Raw genomic sequence first — 22,325 nt, forward strand, 5'->3', positions numbered from 1 at the left:
CTGCCCTGAACCCCCACACAACCCCAGCCCTGACTCCTGCACCCCCAAACATACCCAGCCCCCCCACACCCCATGCCCTGACTCTTTCACCCCTCACATCCCCACCCTGAGCACAAAACGGGAGCTCCTGCACACACACCCCCCACACACATTCCCACCTGCACCAAATGAGAGCTGCCCAGGTAAGCGCTCCACATCCAAACCTCCTGCCCCAACCCTGAGCCCCCTCCCTCATTCTAGCTCCTGGCCAGACCCTGCACCCCAACCCCCAGTCTGCTCCTTCACCACCAGCCCTGTTCTCAGAGCACTCCCACCCTCATCTCAGTGCAGAGAAAGGAAGAGAATGGCTAGAACAAGGGAGAAGGTAGGTACCTACTCTATGTGGACAGGACCGGGACCCCCGACCGGCAGCAGGCTGAGTGGGGCTGGCAGCCGGGACCCTGGCTGGCAGGAGCCCGCGGATGGAGCTCCAGACCGGCAGCGGGCTGAGCTGCTCAGCCCACTGCTGGTCTGGGGTCCTGGCTGCCAGCCCCGCTCAGCCCGCTGCTGGTCTGGGGTTCTGGCTGCTGGCCCCTTGCCAGCTGGGGTCCCGCTGCCGGCCTAGGTGAACGGAACCCCAAGCTGGCAGCAGGCTGAGCGGGCCGACCGTGTAAGATCAGCATTTTAATTTAATTTTATATGAAGCTTCTTAAACGTTTTGAAAACCTTGTTTACATATGACAACAGTTTAGTTATATAATATATAGACTTATAGACAGAGACCTTCTAAAAAACGTTAAAATGTATTATTGGCATGCGAAACCTTAAATTAAAGTGAATAAATGAAGACTCGGCACACCACTTCTAAAAGATTGCCGAACCCTTATCTAAATCATTAGTGAAGATATTGAACAGAACCGGACCCAGAACTGATCCCTGCAGGACCCCACTCATTATGCCCTTCCAGCATGACTGAGAACCACTGACAACTACGCGCTCAGAACGGTTTTCCAACCAGTTTTGTACCCACCTTATAGAAGCTTCATCTATGTTGCATTTCCTTAGTTTGTTTATGAGAAGGTCATGTGAGACAGTATCAAAAGCTTTACTAAAGTCAATATATACCATGTCTACCGCTTCCCCCCATCCACAAGGCTCGTTACCCTGTCAAAGAAAGCTATAAGGTTGCTTTGACACGATTTGTTCTTGACAAATTCAGGCTGACTGTTACTTATCATCTTATTATCTTCTAGATGTTTGCAAATTGATTGCTTAATTATTAGCTCCATTTTCTTTCTGTGTACAGAAGTTAAGCTGACTGGTCTGTAATTCCCGTGGTTGCCTTTATTTCCCTTTTTGTAGATTGGCACTATATTTGCCCTTTTCCAGTCTTCTGGAATCTCTCCCATCTTCCATGGCTTTTCAAAGATAATTGACAATGGCTCAGATATCTCCTCAGTCAGCTCCTTGAGTATTCTAGGATTCATTTCACAGGCCCTGGTGACGTGAGGACATCTAACTTGTCTAAGTAATTTTTAACTTGTTCTTTTCCTATTTTAGCCTCTGATCCTACCTCATTTTCACTGGCATTCACTATGTCAAAACAGCAGAGACAGGGATGATGTAGTTTAAATTTAGAGGAGAAAATTGCGGAAGGTTCCAACAATTCAGAGGGAGGAGCTCTGTTATCTAAAAATAGGTGAGAGGAAGGAGTTCTACCCAAGATGGCATCAGAAGGAGGAGCTTAGCTATCTAAAAATAGGAATGATGTAATAGGAAAGATCTAGAATTTTGCTAATATCTGGAAGCTGATTGGCTGAGATGAGCTGACATTGACAGAGCAAGCAGCCTATATGGTCGACAGCTAGCAGGGTGAGTTGTAGTGGATTTGTGGTTCCTGGGTGAGCAGAGACGGCGAGACACCCGAGGAGGAGAATGCTACCTGGAAAAAAACAAAGAAGAAAAGCAGCAGCAAAGGTGGAACTTTCCTGAGAGCAGCAACACAACTCTGAGGTTGCCTTGGCAATGGCCCTCAGAGCAGCTACCTGCCAGCAGCAGCGGCCAGCAGCAACCGCTGCTACACAGGCAGTAGCTTCTAAGGCAGCAGCAGTAGCTCCAGGAAAGCAGTAACATCCATCATCTCCAGGCGTTGACGTCATCATCCTTAACACTGACAGAGCAGAAGTGTAAGTCTGATCTTCTTTCTACCTGTTATTTAAGAGAGCCTGGGTGTGTCTGTTAATAAAGTGGATGCCTGCCTCTGGATGAGATCTCCCCTACCCATCCTGTGACTGGCTGATCACCACTCACAAGATGTTAAATATTAAATGTTTGTTAAATGGTTAGTGTTTAAGTAAATGTTTTATTTTTAAGCTGTGAATATGATAATGTTTTCTCATGTATATGTGGAGGCCACGTATACCACATTGTATTAAGTATGGGGTTAGATTGAAACCCTAAGATTAAAAGCCTTTGTGTATGTGGGATCTTTATAGGCATGTTACATTGAAACTATTTTATTCTCTGTATGTGTTAGATATTCTATTACTCCTGGGGGAATTCTGCGCCACTACAAGTGTGCAGAATTTGTCCCCGCAGATTTCTTTGCTTCCCTACAGAAAAATGACTTTCTGACAGGGAAGCAGAGGGAAGCCACAAGAGCGGTCATGTGACCCTTCCCAGCAGAATGTTTTGGGTGCCTAGGGCAGCCAGCAGAGATGTAAATCACTGTGGAGTTGGGGTCGGGACTGGGGAAGACTCAGCTGGCGGCTCCCATCCTCAGCTGCTAGTCACAGCTGGACTGGGGAAGAAGGGACTTCCTCTTCCCCTGCACAGCATCCAGGGCTGTGTCAGACCCACCCCCAGATTTCTCCCCTGGCTCCAGGAAGCTCTGCAAACTCCCCCCACTTCCTGCACCCATCACTCCACAGCTGCAGGGAGGGGGATCACTGTACAGGGAGCTGTTCCTCCATCCGACCAACCCCTGCGCATCCAGACCCCCTCATACTCATACCCAGACCCTCCTGCCGAGCCTCACCCTTCCATATCCAGAACCTCCCCTGCCAAGCCACACTTCCCCTGCACCTGGACCACCCCAATGAGTTGCCTGGGTCCCCATCCCACTGACCCCCAACCAGCTGCACCTGGATCCCCACCCCACTGAACCTGCCACACCCAGACCCCCCTTCCAAGCTCTATTCCCCCCTCCACAGCCAGACGCCCTTCCTCGCTGAGCTCCAACCACCTTCACCTGGACCCCCCTGCAGAGTCCCATTACTGTTGCACCCAGAACCCCCCCAACAAACCCCTCTGCATCCAAATTCCCCCCATACCCAGATCTCCCACTGAGCTGCCTGCACCCAGATTGGACAATCCCAATATTTGGGGCTTTGTTTTTTATAGGCACCTGTTCTCTTTCCCCCTGCCCCCAATCCTGATTTTTCACACTTGCTAGCTGTCACCCTACTGGAAAGGGACAAGCAGCAGGGTTCCTCCCCCCCACATGCAGGCAGTCAGGCCATGCTGCCAAGGGCTCCTCGCAGGGGGGTGCCCGTGCCCCTGTGTGCGGTATGCAGGAGGGTGCCAGGTGCCTGCTGCGGTCCCCCAGGACTGCGCCAGCCAGCAGGCTGCCACCATGGGGACCCCACCCCGGAGACCGAATTCCAGCGGTCTCCAGGGCGCCCGGGGCGGGGAGGGGGGGGGATGCGCAGGCGCCATCACGGCCCGGGACGCCGATCCCGCCCAGCGCCGCGGGAGAGACGCGCCGCGCGGCCGCGACACAAGGGCGCGCCAGGCTTCCCCCGCCCCGCCCTGGTCTCCGGGCCTCCGCTGCCGGGCGGAAGAAGCCGGGACGCGCCCTCCTTCCGCCCGGCCTGGCAGACGCTGCTCGGCAGCCGGCGCGTGCAGCCCAATGACCGCGGACATGCTGGGCGCCGGGGCAGGTACGTGCCGCGGGGGCCCGGCCCGGGCATTTCCATCCCTGCTCCGGAGCTGCGGCCCGGCGCTTTCCTGCTAGGGCGGGGCCCGGCCTCCCGGCGGCGGCCCTCAGTGCCGTGCAGGGGGGTGAGGCAATGGGACTGCCGCCTGCCCGCCCGGGAGCTGCCGGGCAGGGGACCTTGCTGCTTGCAGGGTTTGTCAGTGCAGGGCTCCGCAGCTGTGCAAGGGATAACGCTGCTGCTGGTCTCCCGGTATCAGATCAGTTCCTGTCCAAGATCATGCCCAAAGAACCTCGCACGCCAAGCGCTGCTCGTGCAAAGAGCGGCGCTTCTTTGCAGGCTGGTGCTGCATGTAGGCGGTTATCATAGCGCAAGAAACAGCACTGCCTTGCCGAATGATGTTGCATGCAGTGTATTCTCGTGCACCAATAGCGCAAGAAAAAATACTAATTGTAGCACAGTGTTGCGTACTATAATAGTGCTGGAATAATACATTATAGGTAATATTGTGTACAGTAATTCTGACGCAATGATGATGCAGTTATACTAATTGTGGAATAATACTGCATTAAATTTCTCACGCTATAACAATATTGCAAGAAGTAAGTTTATGCAGTTATGCATTCAGTAAAATCGATATAGTAATAATGTTACCAGTCGTAATGTTTTTTCTGTGATATTACTAATTCTCAGGTAAAATCTCTCAGAATATTTGTTATGTAAGTAGTCTCTTAAATTTACATGATGACTCTATAATACAAGTAAGAAGAAAAACTCCATGGCCCAAGTCCCTATAAACAAAAGGTTTCAGAGTAGCAGCCCTGTTAGTCTGTATCTGCAAAAAGAACAGGAGTATTAGTGGCACCTTAGAGACTAACAAATTTATTAGAGCATAAGCTTCGGGCTGTAGCCCATGAAAGCTTATGCTCTAATAAATGTGTTAGTCTCTAAGGTGTCACAAGTACTCCTGTTCTTTTTATATACAAAAGGTGGGACTGACAAAGGGACTTAGGCATTGCAATGCTGAGCATCACACAGCATTATACTTTTAGATGCCTAGAAAATCACAGGATCAGCTCTGAGATCCTCTAAGCCAAGTCAGGAGTCTACACTCCATATACAGTGCTCAGGGAGAGATAGGCAACTTAGAATGCAATGCACAAAATCTTGCTCACTAGATATGGAACTCCCTAAACTAGCCAATGGGAGACACCAATAACAGGGATGTGTCCTAAGCCAGTAGTTCTCAACCAGGGGTATGTGTTCCCCTGGGGCTACTCAGAAGTCTTCCACGGGGTATATTAACTTCTCTAGATATTTGCCTACTTTTACAACAGGCTACATAAAAAGCATAGCTAAGATGATATCCCTTGGCCCATGCTGCTTCCCGCAGTCCCCATTGGCCTGGAATGACTAACTGTGGCCAGTGGGAGCTGTGATCGGCCGAACCTGCGGGCGCTGCAGGTAGACAAACCATCCTGGCCGGCAGCAGATTTCCCTGACGGGTCACATGCCAAAGGTTGCCGATCCCTGAATTAGTGCATGAGTCTTGAAGCGGGGGCGGGTTTGTGCTCAAAGGGAAGGGCGGGGAGTGGAACATGTAGTAGAGAGGGAAGAATGCTTCAAATAGAGGATAATTGAGAAAGGAGGAATGAAAACTAAGGTTGAGAATGAGGGACACATTCTCTTTTCCTGAGATAGGAGAGATTGATTTGCTACCAGGAAAATAATTGCTAATGAAGAGGGATGGAAGTTAGGCCAAAAGTAAGAGTTAAATTGAAGTGTCTATAACTCTTCAGTATGATAATTGTTTCCTCTCCTGCTACTCCTTGTAAACCACCATCCCCTCTTGAGACAGAGTGAGAGAAGAATTGTCTTCTGTCCTTTGTGCTCCGAATTTCCTCCCTCTCTGAAAGCATTGACCACTCTTTCACTCAGATCTCTCCATCAAACACACTTTTCTCTGATAGAAACTTTCATTTCTATTTCCCTGTAGAAAAAGTGTTATCTTAAATGAAAAACATTCACTGTCTTGAGATGTGACCATCGTATTACGTGATTGGGGCATTTTTGGGGCCGAGGCTGAAGAGGTAGAGGTATGTGCGCGCTGGAGACTGAACTGGGGTGGCCAGAGCTTTGTCCCTGTAATGGGAGGAGCCCAGTGGTTGTGCCAAGATATTGGTACTTAAAGGGCTCTCCATCAGTACAGCTGGCTTGGTGTGCTAGGGAGCTGAGTCATCAGCTTCAAGCATGGATACCTGGGCTTGACTATATCGCACCCAGGAGCAAAGTCGTAGGAGTTGAGAGTCTTGTTGCCAAAGTAGTGGCATGTCAACAACTCCCAGTGACATTACTGCCTTGAAATGCCAAGGAAACCCTTCAAGCAACAGTAGCTTAGTACAGAAGCACTGAATTACTCCCTACTTCAGGCCACCTGCTCAGCCACAGTATTGCCACATACAGTCTCCCTTTGCCCTCACCTATGGATCATCAAATAACTTCTCTCCTCCATCTCTCATGTACACCACCCTCTTCATCTCATATCTCATTTTTCTCACATTTCTATCAAACACAGCCCTATTTGTTATCTGTATATTGGTAGTACCTAAAAGCTGCAGTCATGGACCAATACCCCATTGGGCTAGGTGCTGTGCTCCCTCACCGCTTCACTTGCACATCGTGCTTCCTCTTTCCATAATTCCAAGCAGATGACCCCCCCCCCCCCCAAAAAAAAAAAAAATTGGGGATTGGTCCTGCTTTGAGCAAGGGTTTGGACTAGATGACCTCCTGAGGTCCCTTCCAACCCTGATATTCTATGATTCTATGATCATACTTCTCTCAGGGCCCACAGCCACCCCACAGGATCCCTGCTACTCATCATGCTCCCTGTCACAGGGTGGCTGGCCCCTCTCTATAAAGTAGGTCCAGCATCCCTGTACCAGAATAGTTCTCCCATTTGGCCAGCTAAGAGGGCGGGCAGCACCTGTGGTCTATGGAGGAACAGAGACACAGCTAGTGAATCGGAATCAGTAAGGAAAGGGCAGCTGAGGGCTTCCAGAGACTGTATGTTTGGGACCCAGGAGAAGGCTGAAGGTAGGAGAGCAGCAAGAGGCATTTGCTGGGTGGTGGTCCCCAAGTCCAGCATCCAGCGGAGGGCAACAAAAACCATTAGGGGACTGGAACACATGACTTATGAGGAGAGGCTGAGGGAACTGGGATTGTTTAGTCTGTGGAAGAGAAGAATGAGGGGGGATTTGATAGCTACTTTCAACTACCTGAAAGGGGGTTCCAAAGAGGATGGATCTAGACTATTCTCAGTGGTAGCAGATGACAGAACAAGGAGTAATGGTCTCAAGTTGCAGTGGGGGAGATTTAGGTTGGATATTAAGAAAAACTTTTTTACTAGGAGGGTGGTGAAGCACTGGAATGCGTTACCTAGTGAGATGGTGGAATCTCCTTCCTTTGAGGTTTTTAAGGTCAGGCTTGACAAAGCCCTGGCTGGGATGATTTAGTTGGGGATTGGTCCTGCTTTGAGCAGGGGTTGGACTAGATGACCTCCTGCGTTCCCTTCCAATCCTGATATTCCATGATTCTATGAAGTCATAGAGATAGAGGGATGAAGGCAGGAGGACCAGTAGCAGAGGGATATGCCTGTGGTTCTAAGCCAGAGAGCTGGAACCAAGGGCCAGAGAGGGCTGAATGCAGGGCAGCAGCAGAAGAGTTCACCTGCTGACCTCTCCAGGGGCGGAGAGCTGAATCCAGAGGAACTGTGAGAGAGCAGGGGAGGTAAGAGATGCTCCCCTGGCAAGGAGGCTGTGTGGGTTCTCATTGGGAAAAGTGTGGTTGCACTCCAGTTATAAGTATAAGGGTGGCTGTTCTGGTACAAGGACAGGGGAGGATTGACTCTAGTGTGAGCATGTTTGAAGATGCCGGTGTGTGATATATGGGGTGTTACTGGATGAGATGTTGGGTGATCTTAATGACTGCACTGGGGTGAGAAATGAACTGTATGTGTTGAGACTTCATTCAGGATTAAATGAACTGTGTCTGGTAATAAACTGTGCTGATGGACTAGTGGATAAGCTTGCATGGAGTTATTGGGTTCCCTGAGAGGGGAAACCGAGGCATTGATGCGTATCATGCTGTGTCCTGCCACAGAAGGGTGCTCCAGATGGGGCTGTTCAGTCACACTCTTCTCCTATGTTTAGCTCTTAAACGTTTAAACCAATCGACTCTAGTACGTACTGAGGCTGGGAGGGAAGTAGGAGGGGCATGGTAAGCAGCAAGAATATGCCCGTGTTTGGGATGAGAGTGGAAATATGTGGGCTGTGGGTGGTGGAAGGGGAGTTATTTGAGGTTTATGAGGGGAGTGTTGGATGCATTTGCAGCTTATTTCTTTGCTTTTCATGGTGTTTGGTTGACATTTGGTGTCAAATTATGTTGTATCCCACACACAAATAAAAATAAAATAAAAATGATTAACTTTTAAGTCTTTCTTCATAAGTACCGGTCCTCTTGTTGTAGTTGCGGGACTGAAAGCTGTGCAGAAAGAAATCCCCTATTTGTCCACAGGCAGCAACAATGCGAGCTTCCCCATGCTGCTTTGCCAAAGTGCTTTTGTGCCCACTCACACATTGGCCTCTGCTGTTCAAAGGGAGTCACTAGTAGTTTTTTTCACATGGACATTTGTTTACAAGAACTGGAGTGAGACCAGCTAGTCGTTATGGCCCTGATAATAATGGCTTCATTTCATTCACCACTGATCTTGGTTGGATGTGAACCAATAATTGAAAGTTGAAGAATTTGTATTTGGTTGAAAATCCTCTGAGTGATTCTTGCAAGTTAAGCCTGCAGCCAAGTAATGGCATCACATAGCAGCTTGACTGTTATATCAGAAATATCGCCAGATAGACGGGCAGTGACTGTACGTGGAAAGGGAGATTGTTAGGGCATAATTCTTATTTCACTTACGGTATTGTAATTTGGACGAGACTGAAGGTACATCAGTGTAAATGAGAGGAGAACTGCATAGATAATAGAATTGACAATCTCCTCCTGGTGAATAACTGGATGCACTGATTCCCCTAAATACTATAATCTGACATCTAGAGACAGTGGAGTCAATGGAGCAATCCTGATTTATGCCAGCTGAACATGTAGCCCTGAGTTTTTGATTTTGTTTTGTTTTACAGACCAGGTTTTAAAAAAATCACCCAAACTTCTTTGCTGATAATATTTTTCAGCAGTTTATGTTATGATTTATCATAGGGGGGAAAAATTCAGCAGCCTGGAGCTAAAACCCCTGGGCTCATGCAATATTATTACTGAGGATTTTTTCACAGGCAGTTTTTATTAGATACTAATTACAAGTGTTTGGTATAAATTCTTATCTGCTTAATTGTCTTTCCTTCTAGCATCCATTCGTGCTTCCAAGTTGACACTACAGCATACATGTGCTATAAAATCAAAGTCCTGCTGTATTGAAACTATAGGAAGAAAAGGCACCTTAACCAACAAGACATGTTTCTGGCCTATGAATCCAAACTAAATTTGTTGCATTCCTTCATTTTTTGTCTGATTTATGAACTGATCCTTCAAATCCTATTCATGTCAGTAGTCCTCATTCATGTCCCTCTGGAGTTCTCAAGTGAAATCCTGGCCCCAGTGAAGTCAAAAGGAGTCTTGCAATTGACTTCACTGTGGCCAGAATTTCACTGCTCCTACGAGACTTGCTTCTGTGAATAAGATATTGTAGGATCAGATTATATGTAAACTCTTCAGAACAAGGTAGTTAGACCAGATTTTGAACTCTGTTGCTCAAGTGTAAATCCCAGCTAATACCACTGACTTTCTAACAAAGCAAATACAATTTACTGAAGTTTGTAGATTTTTTTGAATATTGAGCAATTTAACAAAGCAAGGGTAATGCATCCTTTATTTTGACAATCATTAGGTTTAATTATTTATGTCACTCAGTTGCAGAATATTTGAAAATAATGCAGAAGAATAAGACCTTACTTGAGTTACTCTGCTATTGAAGAATCTTTGAGGAATGGGGAGGAATTACTATTTCTATTTGCATATTTGCCAAATGTTGATTAGCAAGGGTCTGCTGTAATTAAAACATAAGTATATTTGTCAAAATAAATGAGCAAAGTTATAGTGCAGTATCCTTGTTCCACTTCCCCCATTTTTTCACAGATTTTGCAAAATTCAGTAATTTGCAAAGGGACTTCCAATCATTACAATGAATTCGTAAGATCTGTTTTAATTCTTAATGATTAAGTCAAACCCAGAAGTTTTAAACTGAACTGTTTTTTAAAACTGAAATTGTTTTTCTTCACTCAAACTCTTTCTTTTGGTCTTATGCAGTTGCTTATTGTGTCTTGCAACTTTATTTTAGAAAAATGTGTGTTGACACAGTTGTTCATTTTAAAATAAGTATGTGCAAAGCATTGCACTCAAACTATAGAGGAGATGTAAGAAAATGACTGGGCAAATCAGGTTTTGGTCCTACCAAATCTGTTAGGGTTCCTTAAAGTAAACAGTGAAACAAAAGCGAAAAAGAGTTGACTGTGCCTTTCCCTGCACCTTGGATACTTAAAATCAACTCAATTATCTTTTGTGGGTAAATCAGGGCCTGGTGTTGGGAACCCTGGGTTCTATGTGTGTCTTTTAATATAGGATTCTTCCGCCCTTTAGAAAGTCATGTCTGTCTTCTATTTTAGAGAGAGAGAAACTAACACCACTTCCTCCTATGGGTGCTGTGAGGCTTAATTCATTCATATTTGTGGAATGCGTTGAGATCCTAATGTAGAAGATGTATGAGAGTGAAATATACAATAAATCTGTAACCCCTTGGGACTTCATGCTTATCGCTGTGCTGCTGAACACACCCACATAGAAATTTAGGACAGCAGTGGGGAATAGAGCTGAGATGCCGTTGCAGCAAAAGTATGCAGGCCACCCATACCCCTTGAGCTACCAGAAACTCTTCATTAATGCTATTTAAAAGAAAACACTGCCTTCCCTCCCTCCTCCTCCCCCCCCCCGCCCCATTCATTGCAATGAAAATTTAATTTGTTTACAGTCTAGCTCTGGTGGAACTCTGGACCTCATATAATCTGTATTGCTGACTCATTGTTTCAATTTAAATTGCAGCCTACAATCTGTTTGTCTATTTATTACCCTCATTTTCTTTTGATATTATGCTTTATATACAGTAATTTGGTACTCTGAAAAAGCACTTCATGATTTCTGTATCACATATACCTGAAAGTAGAAAAAAAGTATTTTTTTTCCTCTGTCCAGATCTTGGTCTTCTCTACACACAGTTTGAACTCTGATTCAATTAAAATCCAGTTTAGAAATGGATGTAGTTAAATTGATGCAATGCCCCTTGGTATAGATATTCGTATTTCAGATTAAAAGTGCCCACACAAAGGGTGGCTCCACCAATTTCACATACATTGATTTAGTACTCCAACTGTATTTAGACCCGTCCTTAATGGTTTAAGAAAGGCCTGAGGTCTGGATTTTAGATTGGAAGAGTGTAAGGCCTAAACTAATGTCCATTGAAGCTTATGATAGTTTGCTCATTGATTTCAGTGAGCCCTTGACTGAGCTCTGTTGTATTTCAGTGGAATGTATAGGACCAGTATTAAAGGTATTAACACAATTCTGTAACTGTCCAACATTAAACAGTTTTAACCAAGGTTCAGCATTTGGTATACAGAGACCTCAGCCTACTCAGTGTCATGGCAAATATGCCCTTAAAAATATTTAAAACCCTTTATTAAGGATACAGAAAAAAGAGGGAGGGGAGAGAAAAGGTTAAGCATTTGAAATATAGAGTATTAAAAGTAAGGCTTTTATTTTAACAACATCCCTTGTTCCCTTTCTCTTTAGCTGGAGAGAGTCTTCAGATGGGGAAAAAACCCTTAGGTAGTAATAACTGTCCTTTTTGGGGGGAAAAGAGAAAAAGTTAGCTGAGATGGGCCGAAACTATTGTTATCACGGTTGTTGATTAAAGTCTGATTCCGTTTCCTAGAAGATAGAACGAGGCAAACACACATAAGAGGGGAGAGAAAAAAGCAGAACAGCACAGATAGAAAATGCAGCTTCTGCCCCTGGTGTTGACTCTTTGAAGCAGCGAAGATCTAGTAAAATACCGGCACAGTGCATGGTTTTATCAGCCATTCTGAGACCTGGCAAACTTGTGCCATTATCAAGCTATTTAAGACATTGCTTTTAACTGCCTCTTTGGTCATAGGCTTACAGCAATGTTGCAAAATATACAGGTGTTTTTGGCTAAACCGGACTTCTGTTAAACAGGAGGCAAAAGGAGAGAGATAGGAAAGAGGAAAAAATAAGATGAGGAAGGAAAAGGACACACAAGGTGTGAAGGTGGGGAGAGCGACTAAACCTCACATGCGAGATGGTGTTTGGGATTTAGCCAGAGCTGGTGATGTCAAATGAGTTCTCTCTTTATTCCGATCTGGTCAGGACATCTCCTGGGATTAGAATGATGAAGGCCCAGTGATGTTATGCTGGATCCTGTGGTCACAGGAGATGTTGGGGGATGAGGTGGGCAGTCATAATGGAAAATTCACTCCTTTCTATTCTTTCTGTTGATAATCATAGAATCATAGAATATCAGGGTTGGAAGGGACCGCAGAAGGTCATCTAGTCCAACCCCCTGCTCAAAGCAGGACCAATCCCCAACTAAATCATCCCAGCCAGGGCTTTGTCAAGCCTGACCTTAAAAATATCTAAGGAAGGAGATTCCACCACCTCCCTAGGTAACGCATTCCAGTGTTTCACCACCCTCCTAGTGAAAAAGTTTTTCCTAATATCCAACCTAAACCTCCCCCACTGCAACTTGAGACCATTACTCCTTGTTCTGTCATCTGCTACCACTGAGAACAGTCTAGATCCATCCTCTTTGGAACCCCCTTTCAGGTAGTTGAAAGCAGCTATCAAATCCCCCCTCATTCTTCTCTTCCGCAGACTGAACAATCCCAGTTCCCTCAGCCTCTCCTCATAAGTCATGTGTTCCAGTCCCCTAATCATTTTTTGTTGCCCTCCGCTGGAATCTTTCCAACTTTTCCACATCCTTCTTGTAGTGTGGGCCCAAAACTGGACACAGTACTCCAAATGAGGCCTCACCAATGTTGAATAGAGGGGAACGATCATGTCCCTCGATCTGCTGGCAATGCCCCTACTTATACATCCCAAAATGCCATTGGCCTTCTTGGCAACAAGGGCACACTGTTGACTCATATCCAGCTTCTCATCCACTGTCACCCCTAGGTCCTTTTCTGCAGAACTACTGCCGAGCCATTCGGTCCCTAGTCTGTAGCGGTGTATGGGGTTCCTCCGTCCTAAGAGCAGGACTCTGCACTTGTCCTTGTTGAACCTCATCAGATTTCTTTTGGCCCAATCCTCCAATTTGTCTAGAACCCTCTGTATCCTATCCCTACCCTCCAGCGTATCTATCTCTCCTCCCAGTTTAGTGTCATCTGCAAACTTGCTGAGGGTGCAGTCCACACCATCCTCCAGATCATTTATGAAGATATTGAACAAAACCGGCCCGAGGACCGACCCTTGGGGCACTCCACTTGATACTGGCTGCCAACTAGACATGGAGCCATTGATCACTACCCGTTGAGCCCGACAATCTAGCCAACTTTCTATCCACCTTTATAGTCCATTCATCCAGCCCATACTTCTTGAACTTGCTGACAAGAATACTGTGGGAGACCATGTAAAAAGCTTTGCTAATGGTTGCATTTGCCTTCCAAAGTCTCTCTTTTTTTAAAGGACCCCAAAAGGGAGTGACGGCTGGAATTTCCCATCCCTTCATTATTTTGTTCACCAGTTAGGCCTCATTTCCGACTCACCATATTTGGTTCCTGGATTTCCAGTTCCACACTTCTTTTGTTTACCAGACATCATCTTAACACAGTCCTTGAATTATCTCAGTATGCCTTTTCATTTTGATTAATTCAGTCTTTGTCTCGTTTTTGCACCTATTTCCATTAACATTCATTGTTATAAGTAATTGTGACACTTTATGAACTTTCACTTGTTCTTCACAGTTGAGCTTATGTTTAGGGTAAACATGTAGGCCTATTTATTACAGTAGCCCCTGTGATGGTTCTCAGGGTACCCAAGACTGAGGGTTGTCACCTTGTTACCCGCTGCCTATGGCATGAGAGGGTCTTGCTTGTGTTTACCTTGGTGTTGGCTCCTTGACACCTCCAGCGTGTTAATCACCCAAACACACTCTTCTGGGCTATGCCAGCTCTTTCTTTGCCTTGTGGGTTAACAGTAGGTGCACTCCAGTCCCTGAGTCCTTTTGAAGTGTTTCCCTGTAGTGTTCATCCCCTTCTCCACTAGACACAAATACCAGGTCTGTTGTCCCTAAAGGACCACTGTGCACACCAGCTTGTAGAATTCAACTCAGGATCATCACCTTGCTTAATGTTACAGCATGTAGATATATGAATAAGAATGTTTATTATCAAAGATTTAAATGTTAATGAGTCAGAATATTGGCAACAAAGGCTTGCATATAAAACAAAATCATAACTTGCTTTCTAGAGACCAAACTTTAACAGGTTAACTTCTGATCTCAATAAGTTTATCTCACCTCCAAAAGTCCTCTGCAGCATTTCGACCAAGGGTGGCTGATCTCCCATTTTCATCAATGTAAATGCATTGCCCATTTACTTCATAAGTGTTGGAAAAAGTTTGTCTTTACATAGAGACAGTATAACCACCCAGGGCTTCTTTTTCCCGAGCGCTCCTTCTCCATTGATTTCATATGTAAATGGGTATCCATTACGTTAGTTTTCAGTGTTTGGTTTACATCTGACACAGAGAGAGGAGAATAAAGATCTCTTGTCTGAGAGAAAACCTGTTTTGTTTTTTTTTTAATTCTTGTGGTGACTCGTACCTTGATACATTTAAGACCTCACATGGCATTCTTTGAAGCAGAATGTACATAACAGAATCAGGACATTCCTGTAACCTCTTTGCCAGTTGGTAGTAAGGGTTTCTTGGGTCACAGCCCCAAGAGATGATATATGTATAAAATAACATTGAAACAAGGCCAACGCTTATGACTTTGCAAGTCTTCTGGTTTGACAAATGCACCTGCCACTTCTTGATAAATGATCCTTTTGGCAAACATTCACATGTGTGTCATAGTTCACGTTGATGACATTTTTATTCATAACTAGTGAGTTGATGAACATGCACACCTTTTTGACTAATATTACAGATGTGTCTAGAGGTGAACAAAAGCTCCTGGTTGGCAAAATTATTCAGTTCCCAGGTGACCTCCACTTGGATACTAGAAAGTTTCTAAATGATGAATATACGTATTTGTTGTTATATTTGTGTGGCCCTTATATTTTCATATTATAGTGCATTGTTTTCTTTTTCATTGCTGTATTCAGATGGTTAAAGAGTTAAGAAAACACACTGAAATTAAATTTTGACACAGATATATAATTTGAACAAGCCAACGTAGCTTTAGACGATGAAGACCTTTCCTTGCATCCTATAAATATTCCCAAACAAAAACGACATTATAGTGGAAGTGAGGTTGAGAGTACAAACAAGGCTGGGAGGCAGGGTACTGGACTGTGGCCTAAGAAATGTGAATTCTATTTCCAGTTTGACCATTGACTGGCTGTGATGTTGGGCAAGTAACTTCTCCAGTGCTTTCCTCTGCCACCCTTTATCTGACTTGTCTATTTAGATCATAAGGTCTTCAGGGTAGCGACTGTCTTTTACTATCTGTTTGGACATCACCTACCACAATGAGGGCTCTGATCTCAGTTGGGCCTTATCTGAATACAAATTATAGACGATGGTGGTAACACACATCAGTATGCCATGCTGATACCACCTCCCATTCTGTGTTTAGTGAGGCTGGTATGTTAGTCTTGTTGAGCCTGTCATGGGGTCCACTCGCTTCAGGTGGAGCTCTGGGGATTAGCGCTTTACAGATGTGAGGCCCCCTTCTGCTGCTCACTGCATGCCTGGCTGCTGCTTTCTCTTTCACTCTCTGAGGTTGTGTGCTCCCTCTTTGTGACTTGGTCCTCCAGTCACCTCACTATGTATGGTTTCAGAGTAGCAGCCGTGTTAGTCTGTATTCGCAAAAAGAAAAGGAGTACTTGTGGCACCTTAGAGACTAACCAATTTATTTGAGCATAAGCTTTTATGCTCAAATAAATTGGTTAGTCTCTGAGGTGCCACAAGTACTCCTTTTCTTCTCACTATGTATGTTTCCCCCTTCCGGGGTAACTAAGGCCTTCCTTACCAGCAGTCTTGAGCAGTCTTCCCATTCACTGCCCCATGGTACCGCTTCCCCAGCGGCTGGTAGGGGAACCTAGGCGCACCCTCTGTTCCGGGTTCCAGCTCAAAGACCCTCTAATGAGCAACTGAGGTCTGTCCCATTCTGGACCTTGCTGCCTTTCACCTGAGCCTTTCCCACCCTTCTGGCTTCCCTCCTTCCCTAGGTTTGCCAGACCCAGAATTCCGTCCTCCCTGTAGGCTACTTGCTTCTCTAGCCCCAAACAGACCACCCTTCTCCCGTGGAGCGATTGCAGAATACTTCCCTGAGGCCCCTCTCTGCTATCAGCTCGCTGGCTTTATAGAAGCCCTGACTGTTCCTGCACAGGTGAACTTCCCCTAATTAGGGCATTTTTTCTCAGCCTTAATTCTTCCAGTTTGTAGCTTAATAGGTTAATTGGCCTAACTGGCTTCCATTAACCTCTTCAGGGTAAGTGTGGGGTGAACATCCCATCTCAGAGCTGCTGAGAGTCATTGTTATTCCTATTGAGATTAAAGCGGGAACACAATTTTTATTACTCTACCATTGTTGCATGTACTATAATGCCTAAGGGGGAAAATATTCTCTTTTCTTTTCTTTTTTTCAGTTTGTTTTTAATGTGCAGTTGTGCCTAATCAGTGAACTGTTTCTTTCCTTTTAGACAAGGATCTGCCCATTACAGCCACCTGGGTAGAACCTTGCTCCCTGGAGTTCCATGGCCTGCTTTCTCGGATCTGAATGCAGGATCTGGTTTTTAGCTAGTCAGTTTTCCCCTGTTAGTTTTGTTTTGGGTCTTTTCATTCAGTTTCAGGGGAGAGGAAAACTTTCTTTAAAAAGTTAGGAATATATCATGTAAAAATCATAATAACTGACAAAGGGAACTCGGAGACAGAAGCAGTAACTTAAAGTACTTAATATCAGATTTGATGCTGACAGCTTCACTTTAATGGTGATGCTCTGTTCCTTTGTCAATAGTGTCCACTTGCAGTCATGTCTTGTCTTGTTATACAGCATGTAGCATCTTCAGTATTAGAGTCTTCCACTTGTGGCTCTCAAAGCACTTTATAAACATTGTCATTTGTCACAGCTCTCCTTAACTTTCCTTATCACCATTTTATGGTGTGAGAAACTGAGGCACGGATAAGTTATTGCATGATTTGCGCAAGAAGTCACATAGGAAGTTTGGAGCAAAGCATCTTCTGTGCATTAGTGTAGAACCCATTTTGTCTTACTGTGACCACAGTTCAGCAAGGTACTTAAACACATGCCTAGTTTTAAGCATCTGAGTCAGTGGGGTTACTCACATTGTTGAACGTTTACCTTGTTGAATGAGGACCTCCTTGTCCTGTTTTAGTAAATATAAAGTAATCCTTCTCTGTTATCTGTTTCCTGCTATTGGACCAAAAGTAAAAACTGTAAATATATAGCTCTGGGGGTGATTTCTCCTTGTCCAGAAAACCCCAGTCAGTCTTTGCACTAGCAGCTTTGCAATATGAGATGTATTGCAAGATGGATGGGCCCAGAGGTGTAGCAGGTGTAACGATTGTACTGTGTTATGGCCTGATTGATCAATGTATATGTCAGAGTCATGTGCCCCCAATTTAGTGGCCTCTGTATCTTTATACCAATGTCTACAATATACTAAAGCAGTAGTTACTGAATCAGGTCGTTGTTTAGTTGAACACTGGACATGGGAACTGGGTTTCTTTGGTTATTTATTGTTTACTGATGGGGTGTTTAGTGCTGTGGTGCTAATTGTACATAGATATTTACTGATATGTTATAACAGCCTCTTGTTCTGTTTAGCAGAGAGCACGAGACCAGGATCAGAAGAGCAGATCCCTCTGTATGAAGAATTTATTTACTGTTGTGGAGCAGCTACTCAGGTCTTAAAGTGTGGGCCCTGGAAAGACCTCTTGGAAACTGAAAGTAAAACTCTCCCCGGGCTCTTATTTCTGATTATTCCAGGTAAGTTTGGAAAAAATGCAAAGCTCTAATTAAAAGAACACTGGCAGGTTTAAATTAAATATGACAAAATTACCCAGTTTGTCACACAGGGAGTTTGAGGTAGAGGCAGGAATAGAACCCAAACTCCTGATACTTTAATCACAAAATCATCCTTCATTTGGTTTTTTATAATCTGCATTACAAGTTGTGCTTTACATGCATAAAACTGAAAATTTACAAAGTCTGATGTTCTCCTTATGCTGTTCACTTGCTTTCTGCATCCTATTTATCTTGAACAGTTGAAGCAGGCAGGGCAGTTTTGCTTCTCTTCCTCGTCAGTTTCACTTTGCAGCTGTTGTCCTTTAGGGTAATGCTGCCTCATCAGCCCTGCATACATGTCCCCTGAATGATTAAATTCACAGGGAAGAGTTTCAGTTGCAATTAAGAAGAAATTATTTTTATCAATTATTTTCTTTTAATGTGAGCTTTGTAATAGACTTCTTTAAAAAAATCGTAGATTTTGAGCCTAAATTACCCTTTAAATCAACTAATCTAACAAATATCCAAGATTATTACTTAAATTATTTACATTTTATACATACAAAACTGTTAACACTTGCCTGATTAAATAGAGTTAAGATTTAAGAGCCAAAATCTAGCTTCATTGAAATCAACGGGAGTTTTGCCATTGACTTTAGTGGAAGCAGGAGTTGTCCTTCAATGATCCAGTATAGCACAACAATTATAATTATGTTGAGTGACTTCAATAGTGATTGCTTATATTGGGCTTAGGGGCCAACTATTTTGGTACTTTTAACTTTCTTCTCTCCATCACAGTACTGTACTTTAGAGATAATGTTAATTGACTGAGAAACAGTGAGGCAATGAATGACCCTTCTGGTTTTCCAGTTCCTTTTCATGTGTTTGACTAAAAAATCTCTTTATTTGTAAGTATACTCTGGTGCTATAAATAACTACTCAGGGGCAAGTCCAAAAAATTAATAATTGTTTGGGGGTATGGTGTATTTGGACACTAGTTCCATCATTAAAAATAAATACCCTGATCTTACTTCAGTGGTAGTTGGCCTCTTAGCATCAGGCCTGTAAATGTTAATTGTGTCAAAATACATTAAATATGCATTACTTCTGGACTGTGATTGGTGAAAATCATATTGTATATTAAAAAAACACCCAATGCCTTAAAAATGTTGTGTCCATTTCTATAGCAAAAAAGCATGCAGATTCCGTTGTTGGATTCTTATGCAAGGTTTTGGAAGCCTCCCCAAAAGTTCTGTATATCTGATATTTCTGGGCATCTCTCTTTGGGACTTGGGCCCTACATTTTGTGCGATACCTACTGGAGTTGGATGATCGTGTCATTTTAACACATCAGCTAATGTTAAACCTATCACTGTTTAACCGATAGTTGAGAAATACTGCTCCTAATAAATAAAAATCAGCTGTGGCCACCTTTTCAAGGGAACATCTGGTGAAGTAAGCACCAGGTAACACAAATAGGGGTGGCAGAATCTGTTCCTGCAGTGACCGCTGTATGGGCAGACCCCCGCTGAAGTCAGCAGAGCTCTTCAGAGGAGCAGGATTGGGACCAAAGTCTGTAGCATGCAGTCTGCTTTCAATGGATGTACTTCTGGAAGGCCAGAAGAGACCTGCTGAATTAAACAAGTGTTCTCCCATATTGTAGATGCTTTCCTGAACATTGCTTCTGCGTTGAAGTGATGAAGACAGGGAAAGAATTGTTATGTGTGAGGCAGTGGAGTGGCAGCACTACATAGATATAATTTCCGAGAAAACCATTCTGCAAAAACTTTGTAAACATCTTTTGGCCAAACAAGCACCCAGAAGGAGCAAAAGTGAAATGTTCATAGCAACATTTGTCCTGCGGTCTGGGAGGCTTTACTAACAGCTGATTCACGTTTTTGCCGTTTATTTTCAGTACAAATTGGAAGTTCCCCTGACTGTGAAAATAACTTTTTTAAAAAGAAACAGGTTGCTAAACAAAATGTTGGACTAAGGAATAATGAATGATGGTGAGGGCATTTCCTGGCAGTCAGTATCCAGCTGGAGGAGCTGAGAGCCCTTGGCTCTCCCGCAGTCCTATAACCAGATGATTGTTTTTTCCGTTTTCACAGTTTATAGTAGCTATAATGACCTCCTGGTTCCTAGCAGTTAACAAAGTACCTTCTTATTTGTTAACAAGTTAAACATTGAATGACACTTTACCATGGATACAGTGATCTGTTTACAGGGCTAATCTTTGCTCTAGCAGTTAGCAGCTGTAGAGTAACCAACCAAGACTTGATTCTGATTAAGTATGTATGTATTAATTTCTGTTCAGGTGATAGTTAATATTTTTTTTTTACCTGAGATGTTAAATATTGACTGAAGCAAAGCAGATGTCAAGTTTTTCCTCCAAGCACTCAAAAGCTAGGAAATGCCAGGAGTAAGGTTTCCTGTGCAACCTTCTTTCGGCCCTCTTGTGAGTAGTATTATGGTAGTCTTTAATTACGTGATTATATGCTATTTTTTCCAAGCCCCTTTTCACCCCTGCTACTGCCTTCCCCTTCAGCACTAGCCTTAGCCCGTCTCCTGCCTCTCTTGTTCCCGTCCGTGTTCCTTTCCTTTTCCCAGCTCCTAGCTAGATCAAGAAATAGTTTTCCCCTCCCATGAAACTTTCGGATTTTTCAAAAATGTTCCCATTCCACATCAGAATGAAACCAAGACCTTTCAAAGGTTTTTGTGAAAAAAACAGAGAGAGATCTGCCCTAAAATAGCCAATAGCCAGGGGTTAGGGCACTCACCTGGGATGTGGGACACTCACTCTGTGCTGCTTTCCTCTATCCCAGCCTATTCTGGGGTGGGCTTTAACCAGCAATTAGGACCTGGACCTGGAAAGCCTTTCCCAATGGAAGTTTTTCCAGTACAGTCCCATGAAGAGTTTGGGGTTTTGACAAATTAGCATTTTGTGACCCCACCCCCTCCCAAAAAAGTTTTGTCTGAAAATTTCCAATCAGCTCTATTCTCGACCCCTTTTCCACCAGTTCAATTCTCCTGTGCCGTTCCCTCACCCCTGTGCATACGAGTCAAGGTGTTTCTTCTTCTCTGCCTGGGCACTGGCAGGGGGAGCACTGAGTGCACAGAGGAGACAATCCGCCTGCTCTCAGTTCTGGCACCTAGCCCCACTCTGGCACACAGCAGCGGAGAGGAGCAATTGCAGGAGAAGCCCTGCTCAGTCCTGGGATGGTACATGTCCGTTTGGTCAGTGGGGATGGTGCATGTACCATTTGGTTAGCATGTAGAGGCTGTGAGGGGGAGAGCGCGTGCTTGGTGTGAACAGAATCTTTAGAGAAACTGTCCTCCAGATTCTTAATACTGAGCATATGTAAAGTGCAGTTTTTTCAGAGGTTTATAACTAGGAATGATTTGGGCTCTTTTTAAAAAAAAAAAAAAAAAAGACAGAAAAAGGCACATCGCTAACACCAGCATGACCCCCCTGCCAAATTTCAAGTCCCTGCTGCAAAGCATGGAGGCTCTAGAGTTTCTTGCCAAAACAATTGTAGTTGTAAAGGTTTTTAACATGGGCAAAACAACACATTTTTCCCCTCACCTCGTTCTCGGAAGCAGCTGAACTGTTTTAGCTGAAAGTTTCCAAAAAGTCTGGAAAGTGCCTTAGGCCGAAGACTGACATGAAAAATTTCAGCCCAAACAGTTTGGCAAAATTTTATATGTATGCAACTGAAAACGGTCTTATAATTGAAAGTATCAGGCAACTTTAACGATAGATATTGCTGCGTGCAGTGCCTGTAATGGGACTCCGTATTATATGGATGATTTTACGTTCTGAATGTCTACCTGTTGACTCTTGTTTGTAGCTCCACTAGCACAGTGACCCTTGATCCATGGCTTGCTGCAATACCAGACTTGCCAATCCCCAGTATTCAAAAAACATGAGTCAGCCCTTCCCGCAGACCCTCCCCCACCCCAAATCACGAGCTCAACTTAAAAATCATTAATAATTTATTTTTAATGGGTTCTTTTGATTTGCCTTCTGATTCTTGGGCCTTGAGATTTCATGCTGTCAAGCATTTCTCTGCAACCAT

The 22,325-nt window shown here is 44.2% G+C and overlaps 1 protein-coding gene across 10 annotated transcripts in view; it reads left to right on the forward strand.

Annotated features, from left to right (window-relative positions):
• Window positions 1–3,793: 3,793 nt before the first annotated feature.
• LDAH (lipid droplet associated hydrolase) overlaps window positions 3,794–22,325 on the forward strand; it is a 186,414-nt gene continuing 167,882 nt past the window's right edge. For 9 of the 10 annotated variants that reach the window (XM_077812477.1, XM_077812471.1, XM_077812478.1 and 6 more), the window contains exons 1-2: window positions 3,831–3,920; window positions 18,067–18,228. In XM_077812477.1, the coding sequence (XP_077668603.1) occupies window positions 3,890–3,920; window positions 18,067–18,228 (193 nt within the window). In that variant the 5' untranslated portion in view covers window positions 3,831–3,889. Of the gene's footprint in view, window positions 3,921–18,066; window positions 18,229–22,325 lie in introns of all 10 variants that reach the window. The other variant, XM_077812470.1, reaches the window with a different exon arrangement.

Source organism: Eretmochelys imbricata, chromosome 3 (genome assembly GCF_965152235.1).
Source record: "Eretmochelys imbricata isolate rEreImb1 chromosome 3, rEreImb1.hap1, whole genome shotgun sequence".
Lineage (NCBI taxonomy): Eukaryota > Metazoa > Chordata > Testudines > Cheloniidae > Eretmochelys > Eretmochelys imbricata.